The 23,117-nt window shown below is 29.6% G+C and overlaps 3 protein-coding genes across 3 annotated transcripts in view; 2 read left to right on the top strand and 1 right to left on the bottom strand.

Moving 5' to 3' along the window:
* LOC113378632 (E3 ubiquitin-protein ligase highwire-like) overlaps positions 1 to 23,117 on the top strand; it is a 374,874-nt gene that overhangs the window by 265,492 nt on the left and 86,265 nt on the right. The window lies entirely within an intron of this gene.
* LOC113378376 lies at positions 9,024 to 16,056 on the top strand. The gene is made up of 3 exons (XM_026618910.1): positions 9,024 to 9,218; positions 12,639 to 12,924; positions 15,903 to 16,056. Exons 1-3 carry the CDS (start codon positions 9,160 to 9,162, stop codon positions 15,948 to 15,950), a joined length of 393 nt encoding a protein of 130 aa, XP_026474695.1. The 5' UTR covers positions 9,024 to 9,159; the 3' UTR covers positions 15,951 to 16,056.
* Positions 19,413 to 20,236, bottom strand: LOC113378377 (rhythmically expressed gene 2 protein-like). Its single transcript, XM_026618911.1, has 2 exons — positions 19,740 to 20,236; positions 19,413 to 19,666 (listed from the first exon to the last, which is right to left on the bottom strand). Exons 1-2 carry the CDS (start codon positions 20,107 to 20,109, stop codon positions 19,659 to 19,661), a joined length of 378 nt encoding a protein of 125 aa, XP_026474696.1. The 5' UTR covers positions 20,110 to 20,236; the 3' UTR covers positions 19,413 to 19,658.

Here is a 23,117-nt window from a genome sequence, read left to right as displayed (position 1 = left end):
GCTTTATTCTAACATGCCAAAGATATATCTTTTTTAACTTCCCGTAGGGTAGTTATAGTAATGGGCCGAAAATCGAAATTGAAATTTTTTACATTTTTCGACGTTTTGAAGGTTTCTGAACATTTTGGCATACCTTAGAAAAAATGGATGTGTGTGTGTGTTTTGTATGTCCGCATTTTTTCGTCCACGTTTTCGGGCGCACGGATCAACCGATTAGAATGATTCATTTACCATTCGATCCCTATTGATAGAAAGATGTTTTGATTAGTTTTTGGCAAAGGCAGATCCAGCCGTACGGAGATACGGAGCAAAGAGTGCAGAAAATAGAAATCGACTTTTTGAGAGAACGGAGTATCCGATTTGAATGATCTAAAAAACATTCAATTAATAATGATTGAGAGAAGTGTTTATTAGTTTTTGGCAAAGGCAGGTCCCGCCATTTCAAAGATACAGAGCTAAATGTGCAAAAAATGGCAGTTTTTGAGTGAACTAAGCGTCCGATTTGAATGATCTAAAAAACTTTCTGCTTGTATTGACAAAACAATTGCTTTCGAGGATAAAAAATTATTACATCTTTTTTTATTTTCCATAAAATATTTTTGTAATTTTCGATTAAAAATTCAAACTAGTGGGGTGCATGGCATCATGCCTTAAGGCAAATTGCTGGAACTTCCCGTTCCAAATTTTTTTTTTTTTTTAATTTATATTTTGCAAAAAGTTTACTCTGAAAAAATTAGATTTTTGAGAAACTATAAATTTTTGAAAAAAATTTACTTTTTTGAAAAAAAAGACTTTTTGAAGAAGTTTATTTTGTAATATTTTGGAAGTTCTGAACTTTTTTTCAAAGCAATCGTACTGCTTTAAATGCATAGTGACGAAATATCGAAGCGCGTAAGCGCTGCGTCGCCGTCTAACGGATTAACATTGGTAACCCATAGGAATGTAAACAAAATTTATACTTATTGTTGAAATCTCTATAAAATATCTAATAATTTGATGTGCATATGTCTAATGATCATTTTTGATCTCCGAAACCGCTAGACCTGCCTTCAAGAAAATTGATCAATTCATCATTTTGTCAATAAAAGTATAATGTTTTTTGAATTATTAAAATCGGACGCTCCGTTCTCTCAAAAAACTGATTACCGTTTTTGGCACTTATTGCCTCGTATCTTCGGAACGGCTAGACCTGCCTCCGCCAAAAACTAATCAGCCGTCTCCTTATCAATATGAAACAAATGTTTTTTGAATTCAAATAGGTTGATCGGTGTTCCCGAAATCGTCGACGAAAATTTGTATCCGCACACACATGCACACACGCACACACACACATACATCTATTTTTTCTAAGGTATGCCAAATATTCAGAAACCTTTGAAACGTAAAGATATATAAAAATTCTCATTTTCGATTTTTTGCGATTACTGTAACTACTCTGCGGGAAGTTAAAAATTGCCCAGGCTAAGCACAGTCTAAGCGCCACTCTGGTACAAATGTTTACCCAAGTGCGTTTAGAGCACTTTTCCAATTTTGTGGAAACTATTGAAAAATGTAAAAATGCCGCCAAGCTAAGCACAGTATAAGTGAAAATGTCGCACAGAATTGTTTGCAAATGCGTTTAGACTGTGACTATACAGGAGCACTTTTTCAATTTTGTTTAAATTAGGCAACTTTTTTTTTTTTTTTGAAATTGAATTCGAAATAAATGACGATTGTTAATGTTCTGGAGATAAATTGATTTATGATTTATGATTTACATTTGATTTGCTCAGATATAACAATAAGATAGTAAAAATAATGAAAGTTACAGTATTTGTAATAATATATTTGAAAACGTTTAAAATTTTTCGAATATTTCATAACGGTACGGGAAGTTCCAGCAATTTGCCCTAAGGCAGGATGCCATACACACCACTAGTTTCTAATATACTTTGTGTATCTGTTACAGGAACTTGCTCGTAATGCCTGCTGCAAGCGTCTACCGTGCGGCCATCTATGCGGAGGGATAGCAAACGAGCAGCGCCATCTGCCGTGTCTGCGGGGATGCGATGTTCCGATTGCCGGGAGCAGCCAGATTAAAACACCTGATGATCACTGCAAGGTAAAATAAAAATATAATATATGCATATATATGGGTGTTATATGGTGAACAAAAATAATTTATAAAAATCCCAGACAATTTAAAACTATGCTTGCGGAGCACATTAATACTTAAAAACACAATATAGACTTATGCCCGAAGTGAGCCATTTAATATTAATAAAATATGTTTAGAAATGAAACCGTAATTAACTGTTGTAGACTCGATAATAATGTGAGTTTATGATAACTCAATTTACAACGAAACTGATATGATATAAATTTTGATATCAATTTATTAGCCCGACAATTGATTGCTCACTAAAAACCGCGAGAACCATTTTACCATCGTGTAAACAATAATCTAGCTACAGCTTGCTAGATCCGACATTCGCATCAGCGTAGCTACAAGTGTGCTGTGTAGTTTAGTCATCACATTGGCGTCAATCAACTGTCAAGAACATGTTCATTCCGTCACAGACTTTTTTTTAACTTTCCGTGGGGTAAGCTATAGTAATCGCAAGAAAATCTAAATGAAATTTTTATTATATCTTTACGTTTCAAAGGTTTCTGAACATTTTAGCATAGTTTAGAAAAAATAGATGTGTGTGTATATGTGCGTGCATGTGGGGTGTGTGCGGATACAAATTTTCGTCGACGATTTCGGGAGCACTGAAAAACCGATTTGAAAAATTCAAAAAACATTCGATTCGTGTTGATAAGAATACGTGCTGATTAGTTTTTGGCAAATGCAGGTCTGGCCGTTCCGAAGATACGGGGTAAAAAGTGCCAAAAACAGTAACTCAGTTTTTAAGAGAACGGAGCCTTCGATTTTACTAATTCAAAAACATTTTGACAAAATGAACAACTGGTGAAATTTTTGGGAAGGCAGGTCTGGCGGTTTTGGAGATCTAATAAAGAAAGTAAAATACGATGAAATTTGGCGGTCAAAAATGATCATTAGACATATGCAAAAACAGGCATGTTTCAAATTATCAAAATTTGGATAAAAATCGATTTTTTAAATTTATTGTAAATTTAGAAATTTTTGTAAGAAATCGATCTTTTTTTGTAAATTTATCAAATTTATTAATGTTTTTTTTTAAAATGAACAATTTCGAAAATTAGTTTTTTTTGAAACTTTTTAATTTATTTGAAAATTTCGAAATATTCTCAAATTTTTGTAAGAAATCAGTTTTTTTAAATGTTGATAATTTTGAAATTTTTAAAATTCAGATGTTTTTTGAAAATGATGTAAAATTTCGAATTAGAATTTTTTGAAACTTCATTTTTTTTTAATTTAGATTTTTTTTTAAAATCAGATTTTTTCTTTGAAATTTCTAAATTTTCTCAAATTTTTGTAAGTGTTTTTACAAATTTTAATATTTTTTCAAATTTTTCAACATTTAGATGTTTTTTGAAAGTGATGAAAAATTTCGAAAATTAGAATATTTTGAAACTTTGAATTTTTTTTTTAAATTCCGAAATGATCTCAAATTTTTGTTATAAAGCGTTTTTTTTAATTCTGATATTTTTCCACATTTTTCAAAATTTAGATGTTTTGAAAATTATGTAAAATTTCGTTATTTGAATCATTCAAATCGGCACTTCGTTCTCTTAAAAACTGAGTTACCGTTTCGGCACTTTTCGCCCCGTATCTTCGGAACGGCTAGACCTGCCTTTGCCAAAATTAATCAGCACGTCTCCTTATCAATACGAATTGAATGCTTTTTGAATTATTCAAATCGCTTCCCGAAATCGTCGACTAAATGTTGTATCCGCATACAAACACTTGCACATCCAAAGATATACCAAAATGTTCAGAAGCCTTTGTAATGTAAAGATATTATAAATAAGACCCACGTTATTAGACTAGCTAATATATATTGAATGTAATATACTAATTGTAATATTTAAAAATGAAGAAATGAAGTTCTTCATTGTGTATATCACAAGCATGAAACGCTGTTACGTTTATTTAACAAAAACAAAATACTTAATAATATATTATTTACTTCCCGAAGGCGAGGTATGTTTCAACCTTTACAACGAAAATTTCTTGGGATGGAGCACAAGCCAGATATGAAATTGCACCGTCCACCAGCAGCAGCGACATTAAGATACCCAGACCGAGATTGACACAGGTAAAATGAAACATTTCTAAATTGTTTTCGAGTATGAATAAACAAATACCGATTCATTCGTAATTTATTTATTAGGATGGGGAGGACATGTGCATGATCTGCTTCACGGAGAATTTATCTTGTGCTCCGAGCCTGCAATTGGCTTGCGGCCACGTCTTCCATGCGCACTGCTGCAGGAACATTCTGTCGAACAGGTGGCCGGGGCCCAGGATCACTTTTGCATTTTCCCAATGCCCAATCTGCAAGGTAAATTAATAAATGACTCTTGATAACGACTAGGGTTTGTCGGTTTTCAAAAACCGATTTTAAAAACCGTTTTTTTGGCGAAAATTATGGAATTCGAAAACCGGTTTTTAGCGAAAAAAGTCGGTTTCTACTGTATACGTGGAAAATGACAAATATAACCAAATATAAAATATAGATCAAAGCATTTTGGTTCTTGAAATCATATCGGTTCAATAGCATTTGATATCTTATCAGTCTGCAATGGTTCCCAGAAGGGTTTTGTATATATTAATTTAGATTTCTATACCAGTGTATATATTAATTTAAATCAGTGTAACTTCTTCTTGAAGAAGTAACTTCCTCTATTCAAACTATTCAAAAAAAAGTTTTAAACCATAGAACCCACAAAAAACAAAAAGCTTAGAATTATTATATACAAAGGACACGTCTAAGTAGCAATTCGATAGCCGTTCTCAGTTTACTGAAATCATATTTTATTAAACAAAAAAAAAACAATTAGAATGTTTAAAATTAATTAATTAAAATAGCTCGGAACACACAATACCCGAGTTTAGCTTAATTGTTTTTAAAACTATAATTGATATTAACAAGTATGTATCAACATGTATCTAATATTTTTTATTTTATTTTAACTTAATGATTTTTTTATTTAAAAATGTAATATTTTTATTTATTCGAAAATTTTGCTTTCACTATCATAAAAATATTTTCATTCTTATATGTGAAAATGATGCATGAATAACGAATAATTATTTTCAAAGTTATTTAATCAAGATAAACTATTATTTTTTAATTCTACTAATTGAAATTAAAATAATTTTCAAATAGTGCTCTAAATTACACTAAATTTGCTGATAAATTACAGAATATTCGAGCAAAAATTTATTTTTTATATAAAATTCGAAAACCGGTTAAAACCGTTTTTTTAGTAAAATTAAAATTCGAAAACCGGTTTTCTGAAATGTCGGTTTTGTATAAACCCTAATAACGAAATTATTAGACTTTTGTTTTATTTATAAACTTGTGGTGCATGGCATCGTGCCTTAAGCCAAATTGCTGAAACTTTCCGTACCAAAATTAAATACTCGAGGAAAAAAAGAGTGCGCGTAAGGTTCAAACGCGATTTAAGTAAAACTAATTTGCTACTGTACAAAATGGCATTTAAGTGAAAACTAGTGGGGCGCATGGCATCGTGCCTTAAGGCAAATTGCTGGTACTTCCCGTACCAAATATTATTATTTTTTTAAAAACGATTAACATTTTTGAAAAAATTTTACTTCGAAAAAACTAAATTTTTGAGAAACTAGGAATTTGACAAAAAATTATTTTTTGAAAAAAAAATTTTTTTTTCTTTATTTTACATATTTTGGAAATTCTGAACTTTATTTTAAAGCAATCGTACTGCTTTAACTGCATAGAGACGAAATATCGAAGCGCGTAAGCCCTACGCCGCCATCTAACGAATAAACATTGGTACGGAACCCATAGGAATGTAGACAAAATTTATACTTATTGTTAAAATCTCCATAAAATATCTGATAATTTAATGTGCATATGTCTAATGATCATTTTTAACCGCCAAATGGCTCATTTTTTTTTACTTTTTTTACTAGATCTCCGAAACAGCTAGACCTGCCTTCATGAAAATTTGATCAGTTCTTCATCTTGTTTGTTAATACAAGTAAAATGTTTTTTGAATTATTCAAATCGGACGCTCCGTTCTCTTAAAAACTGAGCTACCGTTTTTGGCACTTTTTGCCCCATATCTTCGGAACGGCTAGACCTGCCTTTGCCAAAAACTAATCAGCACGTCTCCTTATCAATATGAATCGAATGTTGTTTGAATTATTTAAATCGGTTGATCGGTGTTTCCGAAATCGTCGACGAAAATTTGTATCCGCACACACACACACACACACATCCATTTTTTCTAAGGTATACTAAAATGTTCAGAAACCTTTGAAACGTAAAGATACATAAAAAAAATTATTTTCGTTTTTTTTGCGATTACTATAACTTGCCCTACGGGAAATTAGTAAATACATCATATAATAATTTTGAATAATATTTATTAGTTATATGGTAACACTCGTGATGCACACATTTATTAGTGTCGAAAATCATTATACATATTTATATAATGATAAATTATAAATTAAATTATATTTATAAAAATTAGTCATACTTGAAATATGTCCTGATCGGTTTGTCATTGTAATTATCATTTAGGACTTGGACCTTTATTAGAGAAATGAAGTAATTGCTGATTAATAAATTCTATAATATTCGTTCACACAGTGTATTATGTTAAACAACGCCTAAACAAATATTGTTTTCACATTTTTTTTTAACTTCCCGTAGGGTAAGTTATAGTAATCGCAAAAAAATCGAAAATGAAAATTTTTGCATTTCTCGACGTTTCAAAACCTTCTGAACATTTTGGCATACCTTAGAAAAAATGGATGTATGTGTGTGTGTGTGTGTGTGTGTGTGTGTGTATGTATGTATGTATGTATGTATGTGTGTGTATGTATGTGCGGATACAAATTTTCGTCGACGATTTCGGGAACACGGATCAACCGATTTGAATAATTCAAAAAACATTCGATTCGTATTGATAAGGAGACGTGCTGATTAGTTTTTGGCAAAGGCAGGTCTAGCCGTTCCGAAGATACGGGGCAAAAAGTGCCACGAACGGTACCTCCGTTTTTAAGAGAACGGAGCGTCCGATTTGAATAATTCAAAAAACATTTTACTTGTATTGACAAGATGTAGAATTGATCAAACTTTCATGGAGGTAGGTCTAGCGGTTTCGGAGATCTAATGAAAAAAGTAAAAAATAATGCCATTCGGCGGTTAAAAATGATCATTAGACATATGCACATCAAATTATCAGATATTTTATAGAGATTTTAACAATAAGTATATATTTTTTTTACATTTTTATGGTTCCGTACCAATGCTTATGCGTTGGACGGCGGCGCGGCACATGCGCGCTTTGATATTTCGTCTCTATGCAGCTCAAGCAGTGCGATTGCTTTGAAAAAAGTTCAGAATTTCCATAATATGTCAAAATGAAGAAAACATTTTTTTAAAAAAAATTTTTGTATCCAAAAAAAATTTTTTTTTTTTTCATATAAATTTTTTTTTTCAAAAAAAAAAGTAATTTTTTGTCAAATTGTAGTTTCTCAAATCTATTTTTTTTTTATTAAATTTTTTTCAAACATGTTAATCGTTTTTAAAAAAATAATAATTTTTGGTACGGGAAGTTCCAGCAATTTGCCTTAAGGCACGATGCCCTAATTGCCTTAAGACAGAATTCCACTTACAGCTAGTTTCATGTAATAATTGTTTGAAGAACTTCATGTAATTAAAATTAACATACATTCTGTTAAGGCGCGAAGCTTAAAAATTACTTCGACGTCTAACTGGGTGTTGTCGATTTACTTCTCCTAACCACTACACTTTTAAATTTGTTCTATAATTGAACTTTTGGTGTGATCGGTGATTATTTAAGTAAAAGGCGACGTTTGATATTAATATTTATTATAAAAAAAATATGGTGAATATAATGGCATCAGATAGTTGGTGTTTCTATACTGAGCTCTAAACTTATACTAAATAAAAATTATTAAAAATTAACATTAACAATATTAGCCCCGCCCGTAAGAGGCGGGTTACATTAATTTATAAATCTCAGGGAAATGATTTCTTAGACTTATTTCAAGTCATTTTGCAGACACATAAAAAACTATCGACGCGGATGTAGACGGTCCAGACACATAAATTAAGCTCAAAAATTAAAATATCTTATATTACTAATGCATTTATACTTGAAAGTGTGAAATGGGCCGAAAATCGAAATTGAAAATTTTTACGTTTCTCGACGTTTTGAAGGTTTCTGAACGTTTTGCCATACTTCAGAAAAAATGGATGTGTGTGTGTGTATGTATGTATGGATACAAATTTCAGTCACGTTTCGGGCGCACGGATCAACCGATTGAATGGTTCAAAAAACATTCGATTCCCATTGATAGGGAAAAGAGCTGATTAGTTTTCGGCAAAGGCAGGCCCAGCCATTTCGAAGATACGCAGCTAAATATGTAAAAAATGGCAGTTTTTGAGGGAACTAAGCGTCCGATTTGAATGATTCAAGGAACTTTCTGCTTGTTTGAACAAAATAATTGATTTTGGAAAAAAAAAATTGTTTCAAAAAAATTTTTTTTAATTTTTTTTTCAAAAAAATTTTTTTGTATACTGAAAATAATTCAGATTTTATTTTTAATTCTGACTATAGTTCTAATATTCTTTAAACAAATAATTTCAACTTTGCAATTCAGTTTATATAATTCTATAAATATTAGACAATATTACAATGTTAATAATAATCTATTTGAAAACATTCAATATTCCTCGAACATTAGTTACGGTATGGGAAGTTCCAGCAATTTGCCTTAAGGCACGCTGCCATGCGCCCCACTAGTTTAGATTTTTATTTATGTGTTTATTAATAAACTATTTTTCCCCCAGGCTGATATCGTGCATGAGTACCTCGAAGATTTGATTACGCCGATAAGAGAGTTGTATGCAGATGTGAAGAGGAAGGGCCTGATGCGTTTGAAGTACGAAGGTCTTTTGGATCCTGAAACCGAGACCCTTAAGCCGAGTGTTGCGAGCCGGTATAAAGGGGATGCGACCGCTTATGCAATGGAACGATACGCATATTATGTTTGCTATAAATGCAACAAGGTGAGTGAGGACAAGGATTAGTAGTATTGTTATCTTGATTTAAGGGGCACAACTAGTGTGAAATTTTCAAAAAATCGAATTTTCAATTTTTCCATATTTCGATAGGTTATACCTTTAAAAATGACATACAAAAATTTTTAAATCGATATCTTAAATAGTTTTTGAGTTACAGCCATTTAAAGAGTATATATATAGTATATAGTATAACGATCATTTTATCTTTAAACGCGTTTTTCTCGAAACATTTTCCGAATTTGCTGCAGCGATTACTCAAAAACAAATGATCCAATCACTATCAAATTTTTTTTTACATGTTCTATATATAGTTCTCCGTAAAATGAACTTTTGATTTTATGATCGGATCAAAAATCGAATTTTGGCAGTCCAAAAACGACCAAAATTTTGGGTAAAATTCGACTTTGTTTAAAAAAACCCCGTCATTTTGTCAATTTTTTGATTTTTTTTTCTTTATCGTAGTTCATTTTACAGACAATATTATCTATAGTTTAACGAGATTTTTTTTTTAATTTCATCCACGTAGAAGGCCGGAATCACTGCAGCAGTGAAGGGCCTATTTTTAGTCGCGCCGTTGGAGATCGATGATAACTTAAAAAATATTTAATTTTTTTATTCAAAAATTTTATTATGCATTCTCAAAACATGTATAAATATATTCCTAAAATTTTGAAATGATTGATAGTGGTTTTTTTAATATAAATTCCCAAAAACCACCTTTTTTTTAGGCGGTTATACTAGTTGTGCCTCTTAAATCAAATTTGGAAACATTTGCGTTTAGAATTTTAGTATGTTTTTTGGCTTTGAGATTCTTACTTGATGCTGTTTTTTGGTACTGAAATTCACTGACTAAATGTTAGTAGTGTTAAATTTATTATTATTATTTATAAATTGAATTTAAAACTAGTGGTGTGTGGCAGCGTGTCATGAGGCGAATTGCTGGAACTTCCCGTATCGTAATGAAATATTATTACAATTACTGTAACTTTCATTATTTTTGCTATTTTATTTTCTTTGAGCAAATCAATATAGTCACAGTCTAAACGCATTTGCAAATAATTCTGTGCGACATTTTCACTTATACTGTGCTTAGCTTGGCGGCATTTTCACATTTTTCATGGACATACAAAACCACACACTCACAAACTTTCTGCTTGTATTGACAAAACAATTGCTTTTGAGGATAAACAATTATTACATTTTTTTTTATTTTTCATAACATTTTTTTGTAATTTTGGATTAAAAATTTAAAAAATTACCCAGACTAAGCACAGCCTAAAGCCACTCTGGTACAAATGTTTAACCGAGTGCGTTTAGACTGTTAATGTACTGGAGCACTTTTCTATCAATTTTGTGAAAACTCTTGAAAAATGTGAAAATGCCGCCAAGCTAAGCACAGTATAAGTGAAAATGTCGCATAGAATTATTCGCAAATGCGTTTAGACTGTGACTGTACGGGAGCACTTTTTCAATTTTGTGCAAATTAGATAATTACTTTTTTTGAAATTGAATTCGAAATGAAATGACGATTGTTAATGTTCCGAAGATAAATTGACCTATAATTTACATTTGATTTGCTCAAATATAACAAACAAGATAGCAAAAATAATGAAAATTAAAGTATTTGTAATAATATATTTGAAAACGTTTAAAATTTCTCGAATATTTCATTACGGTACGGGAAGTTCCAGCAATTTGCCTTAAGGCACGATGCCATACACCACTAGTTTTTCAATAAATTATAGTTATGTATGAACGTGTTTATTACAATATAATCTTTTTTTGTGAAAATTGTTTTCTACTCGCCGAAACCTTTTAAACGATACCCCACATGATACAGAAAATACAATCTAAAATTTTTGAAGTAAAACTTCTTTAGACACCTCTGCTACAATTCGTAAAAAGTGTGAACGAATGACATAGCTTATAAGCGACATTCGCTTGATTGATTTTTACCTCAAGTTTTTTTTAACTTCCTGTAGGGTAGTTATAGTAATGGGCTCTAAAAACATTCAATTTGTAATGATTGGGAGAAGAGGTGATTAGTTTTTTGCAAAGACAGGTCTCGTCATTTCGAAGATACAGAGCTAAATGTGCAAAAAATGTCAGTTTTTGAGTGAACTAAGCGACCGATTTGAATGATCTGAAAAACTTTCTGCTTGTATTGACAAAACAATTGCTATTGATGATAAAAAATTATTACATTTTTTTTATTTTCTATAAAATATTTTTGTAATTTTGGATTAAAAAAATTAAAAAAATCACCCAGGCTAAGGACAGTCTAAGCGCCACTCTGGTACAAATGTTTACCCAAGTGCGTTTAGACTCTGTGACTATACAGGAGCACTTTTTCAATTTTGTGTAAATTAGGCAACTAGGCAATTAGGCAATTAGGCAACTAGGAAATGACGAAAAAAATTTTAAATGGAAAATTTGCTTTATTTGACTTAAATACATACATTGATTTTTACATAAAGATACAAATTGTATACATCTATTCTGGGAATATCACTATACTATCATTAGGTTGTCAAATATCTCCCTTCTGTTTTTTTGCTCTTGGTTTATAATACAAAAAGGCGGAAGGGAGATATTTGACAACCTTATATATACGAGGTCTGTTCAAAAAGTTTTCGTAATTTTCGTTTTTTCAAAAAAATATTTATTTATTCGTCTACATTAATGTGGTCCCCTTCAAAGTAGTCCCCCCCAGATATAATACACTTATGCCAGCGTTTTTTCCAATTTTCGAAGCACCCTTGATATTCACTTTTTGATATGTCCTTGAGCACTCTCGGCGATTTTCTTCAATCGAGGAAAACCGCCGTCCTTTCATGGGTCTCTTCAACTTTGGGAATAGGAAAAAGTCACACGGAGCCATATCTGGTGAATTTTTGCACTTTGCAACACTTTATTTCATTTTTTACGCAAAATTTAATACAAATTCTTTGACTTTTTCAATTCTTCCATTGTAAAAATCGCCGAGCTCAGAAAAACACGTCGAACCTTAGCGACTACCACAGACAAAGTAAACAGTGAATATAGCTGAAAATTTCATCATACTTTAGGGGCATGTATACCAACACAATAAAAAAAAAATTTTGACAATCAGACACTCCAGACCCGCGAAATTTAATTATTAGTAATTCCGGGTACTTTTTGAACAGACCATGTATATAATATTGTTTGCGATGAAAATGACGATTGTTAATGTTCTGGAGATAAATTGACTTATGATTTATGATTCACATTTGATTTGCTCAGATAAAACAATAAGATAGCAAAAACAATGAAAGTTACAGTGTTTGTAATAATATATTTGAAAACGTTTGAAATTAAGCGACATTTATAAGCTTGATTAAATTTTACCTCAAATCTTTTAATCTCACATATATCCTTTATTAGGCTTATTACGGTGGAGAGGCCCGCTGCGACATGGCCAATCAGCAGGGCGCCGGCGAGGAGGCCTCCTACGAGGCTTGCGAGTTGGCCTGCGGCGCCTGCAGCGACGTCTCCGGCGCCCGAACATGCCCCCGACACGGCATGGACTTCCTCGAGTACAAGTGCCGCTACTGCTGCTCCGTCGCCGTCTTCTTCTGCTTCGGCACCACGCACTTCTGCAACGCATGTCACGAGGACTTTCAGAGGGTCGCCAACGTGCCGCCGGAGGAGCTGCCGGTGTGCCCAGCAGGTAATAATGGAAACATGGTAGTAATTAGCGCATTAAGGTTTTTTTTTTTTTTTGAATATTGAAGAAGTTTCTTATTTATTTATTTTTTTGAAATCTTTGAGAAAATTTTGAAATTTTTGAGGAAATTCTACTTTTTTGAATATTAAATAAACACCACTGTTTTTAAATTCATTGAAAATTTGTAAAATTTTTGAAAAAATGCGACTTTTTTGAATATTTGAAAAACACTGTTTTTAAATTTATTGAAAATTTTGAAAAAATGCAACTTTCTTGAATATTTAAAAAAAAACCTGTTTTTAAATTTATTGAAAATTTTGAAATTTTTGAAAAAATGCGACTTTTTTGAATATTTAATGAAAATTTTGAAAAAATGCGACTTTCTTGAATATTTAAAAAAAACTGTTTTTAAATTTATTGAAAATTTTGAAATTTTTGAAAAAATGCAACTTTTTTGAATATTCAAAAAAACACTGTTTTTAAATTTATTGAAAATTTTGAAATTTTTGAAAAAATGCGACTTTCTTGAATATTTAAAGAAAAAAAACTGTTTTTCAAATTTATTGAAAATTTTGAAATTTATGAAAAAATGCTACTTTTTTGAATATTTAAAAAAAACACTGTTTTTAAATTTATTGAAAATTTTGAAATTTTTGAAAAAATGCGATTTTCTTGAATATTTAACAAAAACATTGTTTTAAAAATTTTAAAATTTTCAAAAAAACGCGACTTATTTTGAAAATTTCGAATCCTATTCAAATAGATTGATTTATGTTATCGAAAATGTCAGATATTTTTCTGGCCTATGTAAATGAACTTCATGTAAATATTATAAATTTTGATACGGAACCCATAGGAATGTCGACAAAATTTATACTTATTGTTAAAATCTCTATAAAATATCTGATAATTTGATGTGCATATGTCTAATGATCATTTTTTGACTGCCAAATGACTTTTTTAACTTCTTCTAGGGGTAAGTTACAGTAATCGTTTAAAAGTCATCTAGTGGTGTATGGCATCGTGCCATAAGGCAAATTGCTGGAACTTCCCGTACCGTAATAAAATATTGGTGGAATATTAAATGTTTTCAAATAGATTATTATGAATATTGTAACTTTCTTTATTCATATTTTATAGACAAAATATAAGAGCTTATAAATTGAACGATGACGTTTATATAAGTTTACATGAAAAGTAAATAAACAAAACTTAATCAATCGGTATTATAATGAACGCACCGAGGACTTTATCTCATATTTCGAAGAATTATATTAAAAAACTAAATTTCAAATGTAAATTAATCAAGTATTTATATAAGTGAGCTATAGAATTACTAAATTTTTAAAATTTTTAGAAAGACTGCATATTTTTAACAATTTCAATTTTATTCATTAAGTAAATAAAAATATTCTATATTTTGATTATTTTCTTTGAACATTGTATAATTTGATTTATCACTCTAAGTTACTATATTATTATAATATTCTATATATAGAAATAAAGTAAGCTTTTTTTCTACAAGACTTTGTGAAACAGAAATCATTAAAGAGTAAGCTTTTTGTAAAGTTTTTATTAATATTTTTGGCTTAATTGTAAGCGTCAATTGTAAGACCATTTTTCGAACAAGATAAAATATGATGATTATTACTACATTGACTATAAAAATTAAAAGACCGGTTTTAGAAAAAAGTGAAAATTTAGGGTTGTATATATTTTTCATTTCGCTTATAAAAAAATATAGAAAATTTATTAACAAAGAGGAGAGCGGGTAATCTTCACGCGCGATTGAAATAAAACTTTTTTGCTATTGTACGAGATGGCATTTAAGTACAAAAATACATACATCATATAACAATTATGAATAATGTTCATTAGTAATATATGGTAACACTCACGATGCATACATTTTTTAATAATCAACCATTAAACACATTTATATAATGATAAATTATCAATCATATATTTATAATGACATTAGAAATATGTATAATATTCAAATACAATAATGTAACTAAAGTCATATTTCAAATTTGACATGATCGGTTTGTCATTGTAATTAGCATTTAGAAATGAACCTTCATTAGGGAAATAAAGTAATTGCTGATTAATAAATTCTATAATATTCGTTCACACAGTGGATTATGTTAAACAACGCCTAAACAAATATTGTTTTCGCAACTCATCGTGTAATAATTGCGTCAGAAGAACTTCATGTAATTAATATTAACATACACTCATTGACTGGTTGCATTTTTTTTACTCTTTCGCTGGCGATATAATCTCATTCTTTGAGCAGCTGTAATATCTTACTTGCCTAAAAATATTTTCCATTTTAATAAGTTCAAAGATTTATAGAAAGTAAGAATAATATAAAAATTACTTCAATAAACTTACGTTTCGTACACGGCACAAATGTTTCATTTGTTTTATTATTTTCATTATAATTATTTACGGCGGACAGGGTAAAATATTCTTCTGATTCAGGTATTTTTTATTAAATCAAGATTTGCACTACGATGTAACTTCAAAATGTTTATCTATTCCGATGTCCTTGTTGATATCGGTACGCGTTCAACGTTGATGCCGTTACGCATACGACGACAGATCTCTACTCACATACACGACGATTAATCACATAAGACCCGTATAGAAATGATCATCGAGAGCAAATGGCGAATCATTGGCACTCGACTCGGTCGTAACACACTTCCGTTGCATTTGTACGGGTTTACACCTTAGTCGCGCCTAAAAAAGTTTTACTTCAAAAACTGCTATTATATACCCTTCATCCTGGTTTTGATTTAAAAAAATATGATCACCTTAGTTTGTATGTATGTATTTTTCATTTCGCTTATAAAAAAATAGTAGTTTTTAAAGAAAAATTTAAGTTTTTTCATAAGTTCAGAAAAATCTTGATAGCCGAAATTAACAAATTTTAATTCATTTACTTTATTGATTTAATCCTTTTTTAATTACAGGACCAAAAGCAACACAACTTGAAGGCGACGAATGTCCACTTCACGTAAAACATCCTCCGACTGGTGAAGAATTTGCTTTAGGATGTGGAGTTTGTAGAACTTGCCACACATTTTAAACTATATACACACACACGTTACATACACATACACACCGGCACACCCACATATTTAGTTTATAAATTTTATTAGTCAAGTTAATTTTTTGGATATAAGGAATAGTTGATAAGAAGTTGGATTTGAAAAGTGCCCATCATGATAGAGACTTGTAAGTAAGTAGATTAGTTTTAGTTTCAGTTTTAATTTTTAAGAAATAATTGTGAAGGCTAATTTGTTAACGACGAGCCAGTAATAATCGAAGTGCCCATATGGATATGATGAATAATGTAATTTAGATGATATATACATACTTAGTTATAATAATAATTTAAACGGAAAATTTTGCCTTATAAAATAGCTTTGTCAATGCAACGCGGACAACAATGTCTAAGTATTTGCTGTGCGGTCAGGCGCATTTTACATGTAAACTAGCAAGGAATATGGCGCAGTTATCATAGGATCCTTCCTTACTTGTTTTTATGTAAAATACGCCTGATCGCACAGCAAATAATTAGACATTTTCACGGTTTCACTACCAAGAAACAAGCATAAGATGCTATTATATGGGGCAGAATTGCCCGGTAAATTTATCTTTAGCACATTTTAATACTATCCCTTTAGATATTCTTCTAGTGATCATTTTACCAAAACTCATAGATGATTTTAATGTTGATATTACAGTAATTATGATGACTGTGACTTATTAGTTATTAGTAGTACATAATCATTTGCTTAATTGTTAGATTTAATTTAAGTTTTTAGATAATGTAAGTAATTTTTTTCATTTTTAATTTTGTATTATTTTATGATTTAGTTTTAGAGTTTTGTTAATGTTGTGTTATTATACCTCAGTCGACTGATATTTTCGCCATAGGTCGTGATGATTGTATTTTTTTTGAAATTGTGAATAGTGTAATTAATTTGAGGGTAAATATATTGATTAAGCAATAATAATTATTTTTATTTTTATTCGCGGGTAAAAACGGTCTGCCATGATTATCTCAAAAGCAAGTAAATTTTTATGATGCTATTTTAAAGTAGATGGCAAAAGATGTGTAACCAATCATCGTTTAAAATCGGGCGACGTCGCTATCACGTATCACACATTGTCAATTTTTACCGATAGGATGTAAATTTTTCTGGTTTTGAGCACTGTTGTTTAGTTTACGATACCTGAATATAATTTTGAAATCGATCGATCACGTGATTAATGGACGCCTCCTAAATTGTGGTATTGTTAACGATGCTATTTTAAAGTAGAGGGCAAACGATATGTTTCCAAGCTTTGCTTTAGATGATAGGCCACTTTGTCAATTATTTAACGAAATTTTTTTTTCTTGTTAGTTTTTTTGGGTTTTGAGCACCTGTTGTTTAGTTTATGACACAAGAATATAATTTTTACGAATACGGTATTTAATTGTTTTATAATGTGTCTTGTTATTAAGTTAGATTCAACCATGTTTTTTTTTAAACATCATCCAAAAATTTGACATGTGGTTGGAATAAAATGGACTACTTGAACTTTTACATTGTCAAATGTGTAAATAGTAAGAAAATAGTAAATAAAAATATAAAAATGGTTAAAAATGAAATTTGGAAAGATTTAAATTAAATTTATAGTTATTCCAACTCTGATGATGAATTCTACGGACTAAGGTTGTGTAAAGTGTGATTTTCGTGAAAAATGTGCCCGTGAAATATGTATTTCGAACAGAAGTTGCATTTATCTTATTTGTGACAATTGAAATGCAAGAAAAGATGAATCTGATTATGTTAAATTAAACAGAAATACCAACTAGAGCAAAATTTTTGGTCATTATGTTTACCGATGTATATTTTTATTATTAGTTTAAATTTGTTGTTCAACCTAATAAGTGAAGTGCCTTTCATTAAATAATGCAGCTATTATTAGGTAAGAACTCTTTAAAATTAAAAACAAAACTATTTTTTTTTTTTGCATAAAACAAAACATTGGACCATTTTTGGCCTCCGACTGTCCTTTTTAACCAGACTATGTTAAAATAGGACAGAAAACATGGCCTAGAGTAAAAACAAAAATAATATATTTCTATAATGATGAAATTATATGATATCTATTTTTGGCAGTATAATTTTCTCTAAAATCTCTCTAGAGACTCTTGAATACTGAGGTACTCAGATCGAATCCCAGTCGAGTACTGGATACAAAAATAAATTGATAGGTGCTTTTATAGGAAATAAGGTGCTTGAAGAACAAGATATTAGTGGAAAAGAGTTATAAGGAGCCAAATATTTATGAAGTAAATGAAATACTAGGGGTAAGTGGCATTTTGCCTTAAGGCAAGTTACACGAACTTTCCGATATATAATCAACTTAATCAATAAGAATTGATATAAATATAATCATTGAAATTGTTTATTTCAGAAATAGCAATTTCCCTTTCACTAAAAATTATTCAATACGAATTTACAATTGATGTCTGAATTTCTTTGCGTAAGAAATCGATTTTTTTTTCAAATTCTTATATTTTTTGAAATTTTTCAAAATTTAGATTTTTTTTTTGAAAATTATGAAAAAATTTCGAAAATTAGAATTTTTTGAAAATTTGAATTTTTTGAAAATTTTGTTTTTTTTTTGAAAATTTTCAAAATTACGAAATTTTTTGTAAAAGCATTTTTTGCACACCGAGGACATTTATTGTTTCAAACAAAATTTAAAGTTTCAAAAAACTCAAATTTTCGAAATTTTTCATAATTTTCAAAACAAATTTAAATTTCCAAAAATTTCGAAAAATATGAAAATTTAAAAAAAGAACCATTACAAAAAAAAAAATTCGAAATTTTCAAAAAAATCGGGTATTTTCAAAAATTTCCTAATTCTCAAAAAATTTTTAAAAATCGATTTTTTTTTCAAAAATTCGAACTTATCAAAAAATATAAAATTCTTCAAATAGATCAATTTATTTCAAATATTTAAAAAATCTCAAAAATCTGTTTTTTTCAGTTTAAAAAAAAAAATTGTTTTTTTTTTTTAATTTAATTTTTGGTACGGTAAGTTCCAGCAATTTGCCTTAAGATATGATACCATGCACCACAATTTGTTTCTTGGGAAGATAAAAAACACATATCAAAGTAAAATCTGTTTTATTTTATAAAACTTTTGTTAACATTTGAATATTATGAGGTTTCTTTATGGCATTTTTGCATTATCACATCGTTTAACGATAAGCATATCACAAAATCTAAACTAAATATATACATCAATATACTCGGTATAAAAATTGTTCTATTTACAAAACATTTGACTAAAAAATATATCGAACTGACTCTTTTTTTCTATATTTACACTACTACCATTTAATTTTATCCTGCACAAGATCCTCTTGTAACTTTTTGAAATTAGTATATACATGATTTTTATTAACATTTGTGTATTTAGTACAGCGTTTAGTTTCCTCTCGGTCGTCATCAGGATGGCTTTCCAACCGGCATTTCTAGCACCCACGTAATCCTTCAAAGGAGTGTTACCGATGTGCAGAGCATCCTGGGGTTTGATAAGAGGCACTCGACTTTCCTCCAGAGCCTTTGCAAATATCTTCTCGTCCGGTTTCTCACAATTCACTCTGTACGAAGTGATGATGAATTGAAACTCGTGGTGCAGGTGCATGTTTTTTAATATATTCAGCAACCTGGTATCAAAGTTAGAGATTATACCAAGACATATATTATTTTGTTGTAAGCAATTTAATAAATTCCTACTACCATCAGCCACTTTCCACACGGATGCATCTTCGTACTTGGTTATGAGTTGGTCTGCGATGTTGTGCAGGGATTGCTCATCGATTTGGGAACCGTTGGAGCAGTCTTTGAAACTGTTGAAGACTACTGTGCGCCACCAGTTTTGCCAAGGCATGTTGTGAGTTCTACCGAAATTCGGGTACAACTTGGACATGGTTTTCATTTGCTTTTTAACATTTGCAGAAAGTTGTGCGGGTTCACAGTGGACACCGAACATGCAACCAGCTTCTGCATACTGGCTACCAGGATCCATCCTGTATTCTAGAAGAGTATCCGTCACATCGAATGTTACCAGTTTGAAACGATTGTGTAAGTTTTTTGTTATCCTATTCATTTTTAAAATTTTTGAGGTTATGTTGAAACTTTGATTGCGAAAATTTTGATTTAGTTGATTTTTTTTAGACACAAACACCACACCAGAGATTTATTTGAATCGCTTTCGTCACATTTTTTTATTTTTAAATTGGTTTTATTGTTATTTAATGCTGTCGAATCTGCATTTTTGACATATGATCTTTCTTCCAAACGATTGCGTGTGTGTGTTTGTTATCTGACACATTAAGGCGCTACCACATGAGCGATTTTTGTGAAAGGAAATTTGAATATATTTTACAAAAACGATTACTGGTTTAAAAATTAGTATTTTTATGTAAAATGTTTATATTTTGCATTATTTTTTTTAAATTATATTATTGATGGCATGCATACAGTGTCGAAACGTACCAAATAAACTAGTAGTGCGGCGCATCGTACCTTAAGGCAAATTGCTTAAATTTTCCGTATCATTTTTTTAAATTTTTGAAAAAATTAGATTTTTTGACCTTTTTGAACACTTTAGATCTTTTTTTGAAAATTTCAATATTTAGATGTACATATTTTGAAAATATTGAAAAATTTCGTTTTTGTTGAAAACTTTGAGTTTTTCCCGGAGCATTTATAACTTTTTTTTGATTTTGAAAATTTTGATGTACTTTGAAAAAAGTCGACTTTTTTAGAATTTTGAATCGTTTTTTTAATCATTTTTAAATTTTCTTGAAAATTTTGACAATTAAGTTTTTTGTAAATTTTAAAATTTCAGCAGTTTTTTGAAAATTTCGAAAAAATCATACTCTTGAGAATTTTGATTCTTTTTTAATATGATTGCATTTTCTTTGAAAATCATAAAATTGTTTTTAAACATATTTGAACATTTTGAAAATTAAGATTTTTGAAGAATCCGACTATTTTTAACAGTTTGAATCTTTTTGAAAATTTTGATGTATTTTGAACTTCGAATATTTTTTTGAAACATTTTAAAATTTTCTTGAAAATTAAGTTTTTTGGAAATTTTGAAACTTTGTAAGTTTTTTAAAAATTTGAAAAAAATCCTACTTTTTTGAGAATTCTAAATCTTTTTTCAACACTATTAATTTTTTCTCAAAATTCAGAAAAAAACGAACCCTTTGAAAATTTTTATGTGTTTTTTTAAAAATATCGATTTTTTTAATATCTTGAATCGTTTTTTTTTTAACATTTTTGAATTTTCTTGAAAATTTTGAAAAATGCGATTTTTTTAGAATTCTTTATCTTTTTTGAATATTTTTGCATTTCTTTGATAATCTAGAAGTATTTTGATTCGTTTTTTGAATTGTATTGAAAATTTTGGAAATTAGTTTTTTTGGAAATTTTGAAAAATACGATTTTTTGAAAATTTTTAATCCGTTTTTGAACATTTTTCAATTCTTTTGAAAATCTGGAAATTCTTTGATCATTTTGAAAAAACTCGACCATTTGAAAGTATTCAATTATGTTTCGACATATTTTTTCGACATTTTAAAAATTTAGAAGTTTTTTTGATAATTTTGAAAAAAGAACTGGTAATATTTGAGAAATCTTCGATATTTTTGAAAATATAAGTAAATTTCAAACAATGTAAATCTTATTGTGGAACTCGAGAAATGTAAACAAAATTTATACTTATTATTAAAATCTCTATAAAATTTCTGATAATTTGATGTGCATAATATCTAATGATCATTTTTCTCTAAATAGCATTTTTCTTACTTTTTTAACGGATTTGCAAAACCGCTGAACCTGCCTTCCCAACAATTTAATCAATTCTTCATTTTGTTAATACAAATAAAATATTCTTGAACATAGACGAAAAATTGTATTCGGAAACATACACACACATACATCAATTTTCTGTTAAGGTATGCCGAAATGTTCAGAAACCTTTGAAACGTAAAGATATATAATAATACGTTTCATGGGTTTCTGAACATTTTGATATAGCTTAGAAAAATCGATTTATGTGTGAATGATACAATTTTTCGTCGACTATTTCGAGATCAACCAAATTTCTCAAAAAAATCAAATATTTTTCCAAAATTTTCAATATTTTCAAAAATCTATTTTTTTTCAAAGTTTTCTAGCAATTTTCCTTAAGACACGATGACATGCACCACTAGTTTTAATATTTTATCGCAATTTCCATTTTTTACCAATGCGATACAGACTTTTCTGTCCGTCTTTTCAATGTCGGAAGAGTACAAGGTAAATTCTAACTCTTGTTGGCAATGGTAATGGATTGTTTTAACAATCAACAAATACAAATACAAATTCATTTTATTATCAGCAAACAAACAAACCGACCATTTGCTGAGAGATCTTACTAAATATATAACAATAAATAGATTGTTACTGTTATTTAATAACAAAACGAAACCAAACGTTATGCTGCTGATAAAAAAAACTGTGCGGTAACGGTTGAGATTTTCTGTTATCAGTATCCGATAAAAATTATAAATTTTCTGAATTTGAAATTAACTAGTGTGGCAAGACAAAACGCTGGATTTTAAGTTATATAAACAATAATTATATAATTTATTAAAACAATATTTTTATCGTCTCACAAACCTAATCGCGCCTCATCCTTATCGAATTTATTCCAATGGCTTTTTTTAAATTTGTGAAACTCAACTTTTTTACTTATCACATGATAAAACTACTTTTGACACAAAACATCATATTTTTTCTAACTTAGAAGAATTTTTAAAATTAAACTACTTGTAGATGGTAACCAAAATCGTTATCTTATTATTACAATTTCTGTAAGGTAATGTAATAATTCCGAGTAAAAAGCTGTGTTCACTTGGAAACTTATTATTGTCCATATTTCGAAGTGAAATCCAATGTCACTGCTGCTTGACATCAGGCTGTCTGCACCCTGATCCTCTGACTCATATCCCATAGCTCTAACCACTTGCCTACGGTCTATTTATAAATATAATACACAATTTTGTAATATATTCTAAGATTGATGTATACCAAAACGTATCGATGTAATAAATCTGCGATCTT

This window comes from Ctenocephalides felis, unplaced genomic scaffold (assembly GCF_003426905.1).
Source record: "Ctenocephalides felis isolate EL2017-DRISC unplaced genomic scaffold, ASM342690v1 CF-g0.4_SCAFFOLD_01886, whole genome shotgun sequence".
In the NCBI taxonomy this organism is placed as follows: domain Eukaryota; kingdom Metazoa; phylum Arthropoda; class Insecta; order Siphonaptera; family Pulicidae; genus Ctenocephalides; species Ctenocephalides felis.
Note: the sequence above shows the minus strand (reverse complement) of the source record. Positions and strands in the feature narration are given on the sequence as shown.